General features: G+C 38.9%; 2 protein-coding genes across 2 annotated transcripts; both read right to left on the bottom strand.

The window, feature by feature from the left end:
* Positions 1-1,286: 1,286 nt before the first annotated feature.
* On the bottom strand, positions 1,287-2,662 carry LOC107082288 (protein phosphatase 1 regulatory subunit 3C-like). The gene is made up of 3 exons (XM_015370890.1): positions 2,615-2,662; positions 2,459-2,514; positions 1,287-2,266 (listed from the first exon to the last, which is right to left on the bottom strand). The coding sequence occupies exons 2-3, from the start codon at positions 2,476-2,478 to the stop codon at positions 1,405-1,407; spliced, it is 882 nt and encodes a 293-aa protein (XP_015226376.1). The 5' UTR covers positions 2,479-2,514; positions 2,615-2,662; the 3' UTR covers positions 1,287-1,404.
* Positions 2,663-8,167: 5,505 nt separating this feature from the next.
* gins4 (GINS complex subunit 4 (Sld5 homolog)) lies at positions 8,168-14,206 on the bottom strand. Its single transcript, XM_015370869.1, has 8 exons — positions 13,922-14,206; positions 13,734-13,820; positions 12,832-12,945; positions 12,657-12,754; positions 12,494-12,582; positions 12,284-12,374; positions 10,144-10,250; positions 8,168-8,987 (listed from the first exon to the last, which is right to left on the bottom strand). Exons 1-7 carry the CDS (start codon positions 14,018-14,020, stop codon positions 10,154-10,156), a joined length of 675 nt encoding a protein of 224 aa, XP_015226355.1. The 5' UTR covers positions 14,021-14,206; the 3' UTR covers positions 8,168-8,987; positions 10,144-10,153.
* Positions 14,207-14,421: the final 215 nt, after the last annotated feature.

Here is a 14,421-nt window from a genome sequence, read left to right as displayed (position 1 = left end):
TGTTTGTCTCTGTCAGCATCTCTCTTCTTGCAGCAATCAGCCCACAATAGCACACCAACAACAGCCCTAATACCATCAGGCGTGGAGAAGGGTTTGTCATTTCTGGGATAGGTTATAAGATGAAAATGAAAATTATTCTTTGAAATATTGTAGTTTATTTATTTTTCCATTTTTCCAGCTTCATATTCATCTGAAAGGTGTCCATGATTGATTTGGTTACAAACAGTTTTTAATTGTAAAACATTTCTTCCCAGACACTTCATATATGTACGGAAATTAAATGTTGTATTTCTCATTGAGAGATTATGCCTTATCATTTATATGATTTATTTTAAGGTTTCCATACAATTTGTATAGTGGTACCAACATCTGCACTTGCGGAGATTAACTGACTTCATGTTATTTTGTTCATGTCTTCTCTCATTCACAACCCTACTTGTTTCATGTGACTGCTTTCAAAAAACTGTGCACTTCGGATTAAAACGGACATATGCAGAAAATATTTTTTCACAATTTCTAAGCAGTTTGACACCTTTTAAACTGACTGCATTTCAAAAAACTTTACACTTAGCCTTTTGATTAAAACTCCCAAATGATACGCCTGAAAAGGGGGCTGTTGCCTGGAGAGGCCCTTAAGCGGCACTACAGCCACCAAAAGGGAGGGCAAATATAATTATATAGCACATTCTAGTGGTAGGACAATTCAAAGTGCTGTATATGAGAAAAAAAAGAAAACCAAAAGTAGGTTGGAGTGGCATAGATGTAACACAATTGCCTAGAAAATAAAAGGGAATAATAGGACAATTACATAAAAAGGATAGACTGAAAACCTAACTAAATATGTTAAGATAGTACAGTTAAAGGTGGTTGGGGGGGGTGGGGGGTCTTGGTATTGGTGGAAAACAGCTGACAAAAGATATATGTTCCTCATTAAATCAGATGTTATGACAGGCTGTGGGTAAAACATCAAAACAGCAGGAAGAAGACCTTAGTTTTTGTAGTGTATTTTGGTACTAGACTTTATAGGGATGTACAGAAGGACCCTCGAATCTTTTGTGTTGTGACAGGATTCCTGTCAGACTGTAAAGAGTGGTCAGCTAAGATTAGTTTGAAGCTTTTATGTGTGACAGCTCAGTAATCTTTGACCTTTAAGTGAATACTAGTGACGCCAGTGAAAAGGATCCCTCTGCTGTTGCACAACAGTAATTCATGAGACTGGAGGCTGAAATGTGGGGCAAGACACAAGGATTTGGAGTGACAGGACACAGCAAGAGAGTAAAAAAGAAAGGAGATTTATTCAAACAAACCGTTCCCTGTTCCAAAAAAAAAAAAAGAACAACTTAATAAGCCAAACAGTTAGTTTTAAAAAGGAGATTAATAGTTACCATATATAATCAGAGTTACTTATGTCATTTCGCTCTTTCCGTGGCACAGATGTGAGTTCACACAAACTAAGATGCTGTAATTCTCTCCATTATTATTGTCCCAAAATGGCTCACTGTGCCCTGCAGGTAAAAACATTAAGCAAAACTCTATCTTTCTCTTAGCATCCAGCACTTTGGGAATGGCTATGTCGAATTCAAATATGTCTGTCTGGGGTCCTCCAAAGCGCTCCTGCAGGTATGTGCAGGGGACGTCCCTGTAGCTTTGCCAGGAGTCAAATGTGATGCGTACTCGCACATCCTTCTGGAAGCTGAGGTTTCGGACACGTGCACTGCCTTGCAGAGCCTGTTCGCTGACAGTACAGTTCTCCAGGGTGACCATGCTCTGGGCCAATTTGGCTTTGAAGGCCTGGAAATCCAGTGAGGGCTGTGGGAAGCCCAGCTTGAGCCGTGTCCCCGGGCAGCAGGTGCTGACCGTGCAGCTGTATCCGTCCCCTGTCATGCTCCCTAAACCCTGCAGAGAGGGCAGTGGGCCGAGGTCATGGTGATCCTCTTCATGGGAAAACTCACGCACGGCCGTCAGAGAGAAACCCAGGGAGTCTGCAAAGATTACACGCCTGTTCTTGACCGGGATCAAAACATCGTCATTGTCATCATCATCCAGGTCACTCAAGAAATGCAGGAAGGGGTAGCTCAGATGGCCCGTCATGCTTACGGGAAGCTGATCTGTTGCTGGGGGGCGGATGCATGGCTTCTGAGGCTTCAGGATGGGAACCCACACATGAGGACACAACTGCTCCCGCTGGTTCAAGCAGAGCCTCACCGCAATCTCCACAAGTCCAGATGAGTGGGCCATAGAGCCCAAGCCAACCATTGGCAGGACACTAAGAAAAACATAAACAGGAAAGTTTAATTAAGATGGCTGGCCTACAAGATGCGATTAAACGAGTAGTGAGGTTTGTTCTTAGGATGCATGAATGACAAAATTACATTTTCAATGAAAATGCAATGATCATCTTCACACTAATTTCAAAACAGAATATCTTAAGCCCAAAGCAGCAGAGGGACAAACTCACGTTGGATTGGACATCTCCATGCTGGAAGGTTGGTGATGTTGACCTCGAGCCTTGACCTGTGTTTAAAAAGAATAAAATCATAAATAAATCACTGATAATAAAGATGTTTTGTTTGATATTTTGTGTAAAAATCTCCATGCAAAAGAAAATTCTTACCACAGAACCAGAGCTCACAGTAAAATGAGTCAACTATCTCTGGGACAGACTGAGACGAGTCCCTATTTTTACCAGCTCAGACAGGACAACAGAGAAGACTCCACCCATTTCAGAATCCTTCGACCAATCAGGACCAACTAGGAGGTGTTAGTTGGTGGAATATTTACATAGATCTGCTCTGATCATTATAACCACCACCTTATAATTGGTTCCACATTCTTTAATTGTTGAAGGCTGTGAGGTGGCTTAATCATGCATTTCATTTCCCAAATCTGGGAATTTTGGAGGCCAAGTTAGCGTTTTAATTTTTTTTTACTGGTTCCACGTGTAGTTTTGCTCAGTGGTGCAGTTAGTAGCACTGCTGCCTTGCAGCAAGAAGGTTCTGGCTTTGATTCCCTGCCTGGGTTTCTGCATGGAGTTTGCATCTTCTCCCTGTGCATGTGTGGGTTCTCTCCGGGTACTCTGGCTTCAACCCACAGTCCAAAAACATGACTGTTAGGTTAATTGGCTTCTCTAAAATTCTCCTTAGGTGTGAGTGTGTGTGAATAGTTGTTTGTCTCTGTGTTGCCGTGTAATGGACTAGCGACCTGTCCAGGGTGTAACCCGCCTCTTGCCCGACGACAGCTGGAGATAGACACCAGCAACCCTTGCGACACCAGATGGTTCCACGTATCTCATCCTGCTGAAAGATGCCACAGCCATGATCTGTGATTATGCTGATGTAGTTGCAACGTGCAAAAGCAGCATATATATGAATGGTCCAAGATTTACCCACCTAACATAGTCAAAAACATTCCACTCCCTGCCTTCTTCCCACAACGCAATCTGGTCCCAGACGTCCCCGTGTAGGGGACCAGGTGCTGTGGTCCAGTTTCGATGTTTATTGGCTTTTTCTATATGAGCTCATCATTAAGGGCAACATTCAGTTGAGCACTGCTGCTGGAAGGGACTAGAAACTGTTGCTGCATTGCAATTTTCTACAATCGGAAGCCATTCTCTTATTCAGCCATTAAACACGCTTCATTTCAGTTTTTGGAGGAATAAAATTTAAGATATTTAGAAAAATAGCTGTATTCTACATTATGTGATTCATTTAAAACACAATTCTGAATTTATAAAGCCTTCTATGTTTTTTGATATTTGTAAATATATATATTTAAGCTATTCTAACTTTAAAAGTTTGATCTACCGGTATTTGTGTTTTGGAGGACATGACAAGTACACAAGTTAAACTGATCAGCATGCATTAGAAGCCATCATTAATTTGTTTCTTATTACATTTTTATTTTATTTGCTTTATATAGTTGAGGCTTTAACTGTGATTCACTTTGGACAGTCATATTTAAACCCATTGGATAAATAAAATGGACTACATAGAACAGAAATCAAAATGTAATAGTTAATCATCATAACTGAGGCCTTTTTCTTCTGCTTATTGAACAATGTTTTCAATTTAATACCTGATGTATTCTTCAGACATATTTAAACACAGTTTGAATATTCTTATCCATCTAAATAAAATCATATTTGTCATTAAAGGTAACTTATAAAAAGTGTTGACGTCTAAAAATCTGAATTTTAAGTAATATATTTCATCTGGCTTTAAGTTAGAAAAATAAAGATAATTTAGGGTTCATAAAACATTGAAATGTTGTTTTTTGTTTTTATAACAAAACAAATGATGAACAAATTTGATAAAGCTTGATGGAGCTTTTTAAACTTTGCACCATACGTTTTTCTGAGGGTCTTTTCTGCTCTGTGGAAACTATTCCAGTCATGCTTGTCTCTATTCTCAGACGTGTCAGTCAACACTTGTCCCTAAGGAGCCCTGGGCTTCAATTCAACCCTCTCCTAGTTGGCACCTGCTTGTCCTACAAAAGCATGTGTGACACTGAGGAAGGCCGAATTACCAACGATCCACAGCAAGCAACACTTTTATGATCCACGTCCCACACATAGAGTAAGGGAGATGTTCTTGGCAGCCAGGTTTAAAGCTGCTTTGAGTGTTTGACCTCAGATGTTCTGAACTACACACATAGAACCCTGATTAGGTTCCAATAATATCAATAATTAAAATAATATCAGCTGATCAGGCGGGAGGTGGGAAACAAAAGGATCCAAACTAAATTCACTCTCCTTTGGATAATGTCTACCATCCCATGCATGATGTGTTGCAGAGCTGGAGAGCTCCTTCACTGACAGACTGCTGCTGTCATTTTGCACATCTACTGTACAATGTTGTTGCTATTTTCAAATATCCATTACTGTAAAAATCTCCATAGCTTTATATTGGTTATTTAGTCTCCATGATGCACAGTTTTATATTGTTAAAACACTTTACAGTACAGTATCTAATTGTTTATCTTTTAACTCTTCACTATTATTTTATTCTTATAAATTTTTTAAGGTCCACATTTGTGTAACCATTTTTTTCTATAATCTTTTTGCTGCTGTAAACACTAGGATTTCCCCATCTTGGGACAATAAAGGAATTTTCTATTCTATTCTTTTCTTTTCTAATAAGGAAACACTTTCAAAACAAGACAGTTTGAGAATTATTGAGGTTTTAATTGGCTTTTTAACAACTTAGGATTAATTAGGAAAAAGTGCCTATTGGATTAAGGCAATGGGATATTTCAACCCTTAAATATGCTTTAAACCAGTGAGCCTAAAGTCACTTCTCAAAGCCTGTTGTCTACTTTCACTGATTCTTCAGCAAGGAAGGTCCCTATTGGTTGTTTAAAATCATTACCTAGTTTGCATATTTGGTTTGATCCAGCCCCTGGTAGATTGAAAAATATAAATCAGGAGGACAGGAAGTAATTTAAAAAACTTAAAACTAAACTCTACAAATAATCTAAGTATTCCTTTATATATTTTACCTGACCAAAACTGCATCAATCAATTTAGTATATTATTAAATTCAACTTAGTGACAGTGAATGAGGCTGAGTATTAATTAAAGTGAGAGGGAATTTTTTTTTTTTTTTTATATTATATTTAAATCAGTTTTAAATCCAGTGGTTGTCCGTGAAAACCTTGTACAAGTGCAACTAATCTTTCACATCCCTCAGTCAGAGGCTCACAGCAGCCTCCACTGCTTTCTGAAGACAGTGAAATCAGAGACATTGGTACTTTCACTGTGTTACCAAAGTCTCAGACAATATGGAAAAATGTTGCTGGATTTTTCCACTGGTCACTTTTTTGAAAAAAATAATTAGAGGGGTCTGAAAAGTCGTTTTAAATAAATATAGTAACAGTCACTAACTTCGTAGTGGTGCTGCAGGACACCAAAGACAAAACGAATTACACATGGCAGTGCAGGAGGATGCACACATAGCTGCTATGTCAAGATCCAACATTTTGGTGTTGATTCCCTGTAAATTATAAGCATTATTCATGGATCTGTATTAATCAACCTGTTTTTAATAATTTGCTCATAATTTTTTATTGTGAATAAGAAATCTGGTGTGTCAGTTCACTTATCATTTTCATCTGGGGCTTGTCCGATGATCCCATGACCTTCCATCACCCCATCACTGCCAGTGGCCTGTGCTCATCTGTAGCAGTGGGCATCCAGTCACCTCCTTAATGTCTGCAACTCAGCAGCTGCACATCATCCCTCCTTCTAGGTTCAGGTGTAAAATTAGTCTCTGTCTCCTCTGTATTGTAGTGACTCAAGAAAAGAAAGTGTCCATTGCCTCTCCAAACATAAGTCCATTGTTCATTTTCAAACATTTCTATCCGTAGTGTAGTCTGAGCTGTTCAAACTAAATTAACATGAGTATAATGTCTTTTTTTAACATGCTGTGTTTGTAATAATCCTTAAATGTTAACATTTTTCTTTCAGGGCAGGCTGGCAAAGAGTAACAGCAAGAGTATAAGAGTGTAAGATGTGTTTTCTCATAGCGTCTTCTATTTCATTTAGTAGCGTAATTAGATAAAACTAAACTGTGGTAGGTGGGTGCTAGGCATCACTTCACCTATTTTGCTCAAAAGCTTCCGCCAAATGTCCGTTTTAGCTTCAGTTGGAGCACTCCCATATTATTGTGTAAAACTAAACCTCAGTGCTACACATTATCGGTGTGACTCACCAGGTCGTTTTAGCTGATGTGACCCAATTTAAGTGTTTAACAGGCTACTGTGAAACTTTATATGCTGACTAGGTCATTCAGTCATTTGGTTACCATTTGCTAAAGCGGTAAAACACCTAATATGTAGGATTCCTGTCATTGAGGACTGGAGTTGGAGACTGTTGCATTTTAGCTCTTCCCACCCATAGAGGCCCCAGTCCTGCTCAAAAGTTAACCTCTGTCTCATGTTGCTAATCTTTTTGTAGCCTCCAATAAATTTGCACCAAAAGTCCTGTATTACCCAAATCCTTTTTCCCCATGAACTCCCAGTCTCTGTAGAAAAGAAGCAACCCCACAGCATAATTCTGCCACCGCCACGTTTTCACAGTGGGGATGGTGTGTTTAGGGTGATGCATGCTGTAGTTTAACAAGTAAAAAGGTTTTAGTTTTTTTCACTCTGACATCAAATCCAGATTTGTGGATTGCATGACTGATAGTCTTGCTCTCCACAGACATTTCCATCTCATCTATGGATTTTTGCAGCTCCTCAAGCGTTACCCAGTGTATTGGCTACCTCTAAAAATTATCTCATAACTCTGCCATCACAATGAATTTAAACTGTAATGCCTTAGTATAGAAAGGCTGGATCTATACTGAGAATAATATATATATATATTGAACAAATGCTTAATTGTTAAAAAGGAGAGATAACTAGTGTTGTGCCGATACCATTTGTTTGAAATTGATGCATGTGTGTATATATGAAGAACTGCATACTACTTGGATGTAAAATAATTGCCATCATGGCTTTGTCAAGCTACTGCCTACCTTTGTGAAGCAGGAAAAAGACTAATGCAAAATGAATCCAGTAAAACTTTTTACCTGCCTGGAATAGAGGAAAATAAACTTTTGGCTCTCAAAGTGCCCTATTTGTCGGTACTCCACGATACCGATACCAACATTTTAGTGCTGGATCGGTGCAATGCTAGTAATAACTACAACTTTTTCTTCAAAACATTACTTTTGTAATAGCACATCAACAGAATGTCTAAAGTGGTGCAGAATAAAGGGATTTTAGTGGGGGAAAAAAACTCTCTCTCTCTCTCTATACATTTATATATATATATATATACACATACATAAACAACACACATTTAAATTATATTGTGTATGTTTTGTTAACATACAAGAATTCAGCACCAACAGAAACAGTAGCTTGAAGGCACAGACAATTCATTCCCAGATACTAGAAATGGCATCTTTTCAGTAACATTTAGCAAAAGAAATGTTTAAGTTTGGATGTTGGTGGTGGCTCAAATGAGCATAGAGGCTCAGAAACCATGTGGAGTCTCCCACTTTCTTTGTGGACAGGTAAGCTAATGTTTTACCTTGTAGCTATCTCATATAAGACAGCAGCTTATCTTTATTCTGTGACTGGCTTAAAAAAATTCACACAACACCTTTTAGATATTTATTTGCAAAAAAATTTTTGAAAGCATTGAATTATTTTAATTCCACTTTACAAAAAATGCAAAAACCCATCACAGAGGTGCAGCTTTCGGATCAGAAGTGCAGCGAGCTGTCATGCAGCTCTGCTTTTAAAAAAGCCTTATCGGCTGCAGCTGCTGAGGCAATTAGAGTGAGGGCAAACAATAAGCACTGATTGCACCCTCTGACACACTTAGGTAACAACGCCGCCTTAGTAATTACAGCTCAGAGATGACTATGTTAATTCAACTGAAGCTGGGACGCACATATATGTATTTGAAAGATGACGTTATCATGCACTGCATGAACACTTGCAGGATTTCAATTCATTCAAAAACAACTTGCAGATGCATGAGTCAATGTCTATGAGAGAAACGCAAAAAAAAAAAAAAACATGTAAAAAGGCAGGACCTGATGTCAAGTGAACTGAACATTTCCCCTTCAGGTCACAGAATACATCCTGTTATAAAGCAACAGAGAAAAAGGTCCAATAATGATGTGGATTTACAATAATATACTGATGAAGAGAAAGACAGTGATAAAATAGCAGACAATATTTTGGTGTGTAAGACAACTACCTTATCACATAAAAACACTTCAGCTCTCATGATTAAAACGATCCCAAAATAACATCAGAAAAAAAAAACGAGCCCGGACAGGATTTGTGCCGTCTTCCTTCCACGTCGTTTCTGGAGGCTGCCGTGTCACAGACACATCTGTACTTGTGTGACAGACATTCTCCACTGCAGGCGGCAGCTTTACGTTCCCTGATGTGATAAATGCTGATATAGCTCTCCTTTCCGTTTCACTGGGCTAAAAAAAAAACAAAAAAAAAAAAACAGAAAATTATAAACAAGAGCAAAAAAATAATAATTAATGAACAGATCTATTCAGTGTCTTGAAACTGTACTTCAACCCCTTTAACCTTTTCATATTTTATCACTTTAGTGCCACTAAACCTCGACTCTGAAATGGAAGTAAAACATGGTTTCTAGGCACAGCCCCCGGAGAGAAGAACCCTGAGAGGAACAGGAAGTCCCATCTGACCTGGGAGCAGAGGGATAGGCCAGAAAGAGATGGAGAGTGTTGCCTGGGGTGAAGCAAGTTTGGGTTTCACTCATTAGGCCTTTAAAGGAAACACTGAAGTATAAACTGCATTATTAATACTAAGAACCTCAGCAGACAGGTCAGAAATAATGTGTGAACGAGTCTAAAGAGCGAACTGACAGGACAGCTAAGAAAAGACACACAAATCAGGTGGATGAACCGGTAGAGAGCAGAGCATGTGAACAGAGCGGTGCACCACACAGTTCCCACTCCACGCTGAGGAGGATGTTCGCTCATTCGCTACACTGCTCAAAGTTGCGCCAGGATGCTCCGCTCAAAATCCGCTCCACGCTTAACTTAATTGTCCTGCCGCCCTGGCGAAATCACTCCACGCTTGCACAAATTTTCAGGAGAAGGCATTTTTTTGACATTTTTCCTTCATGTAAATATGCCAGGGTCCAGGGACACACGGCGTTTGATTTAACGATGTGACCGATACATGCGTATTGTCATATTTAACTGGCTGTTAAATTACTGCACCGTTTCCCAGCTGTAAAAGTAACACCTCGCTCCGTTCATGTTGCCCTGCATTTCCTATTTAATTATTAATTAATGGAAAAAAAATAAAATAAATCACACTTAAATAAATGTTATTTTACAAATTTTATAATGCAAAATTTTTAATTGACGTTGTGAGAACATGGGAGGGAACTGGAGTGGGTTTAGGTATGGGCCCTGATCACTATAGGGATATGAGTCTAAGGTCCCTGTAAACAGATTGAGAAGTTTTAATAAATCCAGATGTTAGTGCAACCAGTCACTAACATAAGAGCTGCAATAAAACAAATTAGCATATGTCGGTTTTAAAAGGTGAAAGGGTCATTTCAAAGGGATGGTGCTGCCCTCCTTCCTTCTTACTTACCTGTTAGTGTTCAAATTAACTGGACTGCTCCACTTGAGACCAGTGGCGCTATGGTGCGGTACCGCATCAGGTGCTGGGAGCCCTCTTCAAGATCCACAACAAAGTCTCTGAAATAAGAAACAAAAAAATATGTTTACACTGCAAAGAAAATATAACATCACAGAGTGTGGAGGCAACATTGCCCCCTGCTGGAAGCCAATCTGAACGACAACACAGGAGAAGAAACTTTAAAGTGACTGTGACACCATTTCAAATCACTTCAAATGAAAAAATGGAAGAAAAATTTAATGATATCCAAAAATTCATACACTGTTTCTTTGTTGAACTTAGATAAAAAAGACCAGAGCAGACAGGAAGTGACACTGAAAGGGAACAAATGCTGGGATGATTCATTGTATGAATGACAGATAAAAACAGTTCAAGTAAGAGGTAGGCGGAGCACATTACGCAAGAGGGCCTGATATTTTACAGACGGAAGGGAGATGCTGTTTCCATGCATTTCAGTAAATCTAATGTGGAAAGTTTGCTCAATAAAAGGTTGCAACCAGATGGATCAAGGCTCAGAGGATAAAATTGAAAAAAAGTATGATCAAACTAAGAGATCAGTTGGAAAGGCCAGTGGTGTTCAGTTCATTCAAGAAAAAAAATAGAAACGCCATGAAAAACAAGCTGCTCATAGTCTGAATTTTACAGATGTCAATCGTTTCACTGATTAATGTTACTACCTTATGCTGATGAAGGTTCTCAGTCATCCAGGTCAAAGTCATTCCGTAAAAATTCAAAAAATATCCACTGGACTTGGTTTTCAAGATTTCTTCAAATCTTGAAAACCAAGTCCAGTGGATATTTTTTGAATTTTTACGGAGTTACTACCTTATGAACATAGTAGCATGTAAGAATCAATATATGCTTCAAAGGTAAAAACTGTACCTTTACTAATAACAGTTTCTTTGAACAGCTTCCTGTTTTATGTTTTATCATTAAATTAAGTTAATACAAACCCACTATAGGACTGAAATGTACATGCATAGGGGAATATTGAATAAATACGTCACTAAAGATTCTAAGGTTAAAATGTATTTGGTGTTTTCCAATTCTAAAACACAGAGCTTTGTGTTAAACGCGTGCTTTACTGTTTGATCACTGACGTTCTTCCTACTCTGCTTTGCCTCCATATCCAGTAGCGGCTTAAACATTTATGGAAACATCCAATTCTTTACTGCGTCTGTGTTTTTTTAAGACACTGTAGAAGCGGTCAGCTTTATGCACCGAGGTTCCCTTTCTACGCAACAAAATCCCAAAATATATTTCTGGAAGTATTTTTTTAAAGGGAGATTTTAATCATATTTTTTTAAAGGTCTATGATGTAATAGCTTCTCTTTTTTACTGCCTGAAATAAACGACTGCATTTACACTGGTCTATTATTACCTCCTGGTATATTTTCATTAGCATTTTTTTATTAGTTTATACTAATGCTGAAACAATTAATTGGACTAATCGTGATTATGAATGAATAAATTGAATAAATTTGAATTTTGAATTCAACTTTATTGTCATTACACTGTCACAAGTTCAAAGCAACGAAATGAACTCTCTGCATTTAACCCATCCCCTTGGGGAGCAGTGGGCTGCCAATGTGCGGCCACCAGTCCCCTGACATTTATGGATTATTTAAATAACCTTCAACTAACTTAGTAATTGATTAATCGTTAAATGGAGTATAGAGACTCTAAAAGACGCTTTTAGCCGAGAGAGCAACCCACTTAATATGCTCTACCTAGAACTCCTCAAGTGGAAAAGTTTTAGTTTCACCTGGTTTAATTTCGTAACGAATCTTCTTTAAGGAACCTTGGGCTAGTAATCGATTAATCAAAAAAATAATAAACAGAATAATCGATTTGCATAATGACCGTTAGTTGCAGCCCTAATTTATTTACCCATTGGATGATATGATCATATCTGCGTTGTCAAGGCTTTTTTACACACGGTGGATACCGTTGCCACTGTCTGAGGCAATGACGCGCAAGGGTAACAAAATATCCCTCTAACAATTGCTCACTTCAGCAGGGGTGCCATCATTTTATCAGTATTTTTACACACTTATGAGATCACAAGTATTTCAAAAACCTGTACAAGTACCTCTGTTCATCACTTTCCGGCTCGATCAGAATATTTTCTTGCCTCTCTTTTACCCGAAGAAATACAAAGGAGTCCAGGCATGGTTCAGGGACTGGGGTTAAATGAAACAAAAGCGATTAAAGGTAATGTTCATTCAAGTGATCATAATGGATTCTACTTTTAACAAAGACTAAACAATAAGACTATAACAAATACAAAAATACTTTTTACCTGCTTTGAGCATATCCACCGTCTGCAGGTTGGGAGGCATGCGTTTTAGCGCTACAGTCTTTAAGTAGGTTTCTGTATTTGCATAATACCTGGATACAAAGTGAATATGTTATTTCTCATCCTTAATCTCATATTATCAACCCAGACAACCGGATGCACTCACTCTTTGGCGAAGGCAAACTCCTCCGGAGAAAGCAGAGATTGCTGTCCATCAACTCGAGATTTTTCCCTCTCCAAGACGTGGGGGAAGAACTTCTCAATCTGAGTACAAAAACGGCAGAAAAGATCAAAACCCAAACAGAGACGACGGAAATATGTTTGCCTGGTGGAAAACCGACTTTCTGAAGACGAGATCGCAGGTAGCTGCTGAGGACAAATCGAATCCTGTCTATCTCCATCCGATGGAAGCCGGCCTTGGCGTCGCCCTTCTTCACTCGCTGTAGGTTAGCTTCCTGTTGGAGGAAACGTCACAGCTTTGTGAAAAGTTGGTTGATACACATTAGACATAGAAAACCCTTCCCATCCAGGATGACTAACAACAAACAAAAGACACAATAATGCTACGAATAATGCCTCCTATGTAAATAGTCAACAGTAGTATTTTACCAACTGCTGCCTTGACAAATTAGCTTTTTTGTTTGCCATTTTCCTAACTGGTAAAAGCTGCACTTAACTGTAGCTTTTATTTGACCATACAGTTTAAAATCACCGTCCATCAGAGCTACAGGCATCATGTAGCCACATATAACGTTAGGGTAACTACCGGCTAAAGCAGGGGTCAACAACCCAAACTGCTCAAAGAGTGATATTGGACCAAAAAAAAAAAGTCTGTCTGGAGCTGCAAAAATGTAAGTCTTATATATGCCTTGTATGGAAACACTGGCTCTAAGTGTATAGAAAAGTACTGTGTGGGCTTAAAAACATAATAAGGATTCATGATTAAATGTTTTATCCTGGAGCAAATGTCACATACACAGAGAAAGGCAGATTCCAGTGAGTGTTTTTCTTCCATACACGAGGACCTCTTTGGTTTTGCTGCTCTCTAAATATATTTCTAATAAATGAATTTGCCCCCCAGATGACAAAAAACTGCTGCCCCTTTGTAAGTAAGGTTCAAACCGCCCCTGGATGTAGCCACCTTTTACCTTTAATCTGCATCAACTGCAGTATTAGCAGCAGGTGTGTCACTGAGCACCCAGAAACAGCTTAGTGGAGCCGGTGGTGTTCCCCTGGTACTTACCATATGAGTCAGCTGCTCCATCACACACTCCACCACCTCTGACTTGTTCTCCAGCAGCTCCGGGGAAAACTTTTCATTCAGCCAGGCCTGAAAGAAACACACAGGTAGCAGCTATGTGGAGCGAACAGCGAGAGAAATAAAGAAGCGGACAGAAGGCTTTAATGTTCAGCATGTTATCAGTGGCTCACCTCCTCCAGTTTGGCGATGAGCTCCGCAGGAGTCATAACATCCTCCTGGCTGTCATCTTGGTTGATGTCGCTGCCGTCTTCGGACAAAGCGTCCGACATTGTTCTGCTCTGAAAAGTCCGCTACCTAAACGCGAATAGCTTGGAAATGTGTCTTCCAGATTATATTATTAGTTCGAACAGCCTAAAAATAAATAAAAGCGCTTAATTCGACTATATTAAACAGAGGGAAACTAACAACCAGAAGAAATACGCTCTTGTTTATTCGCGCCACTGAGCCTCTTCTCGCGGGAGTTGGATTTGTTATTAAACCCTGGGTTTTGCCTGTAAGGCAACACCAATCGGAAACTGAACGTAAAATGTACACTGCGCAAACTTTTCATTAAGTAAAAACATCCATTTTCTGAATAATATAATCGAATTATTGAAATTTTATATATACTTTTATCAATATATGCTACTACAATACTCACATTATTAGGAAAATGGAAGCAGATTTGCCT

Source organism: Cyprinodon variegatus, unplaced genomic scaffold (assembly GCF_000732505.1).
Source record: "Cyprinodon variegatus isolate N-32 unplaced genomic scaffold, C_variegatus-1.0 Scaffold49, whole genome shotgun sequence".
NCBI classification, from domain to species: domain Eukaryota; kingdom Metazoa; phylum Chordata; class Actinopteri; order Cyprinodontiformes; family Cyprinodontidae; genus Cyprinodon; species Cyprinodon variegatus.
Note: the sequence above shows the minus strand (reverse complement) of the source record. Positions and strands in the feature narration are given on the sequence as shown.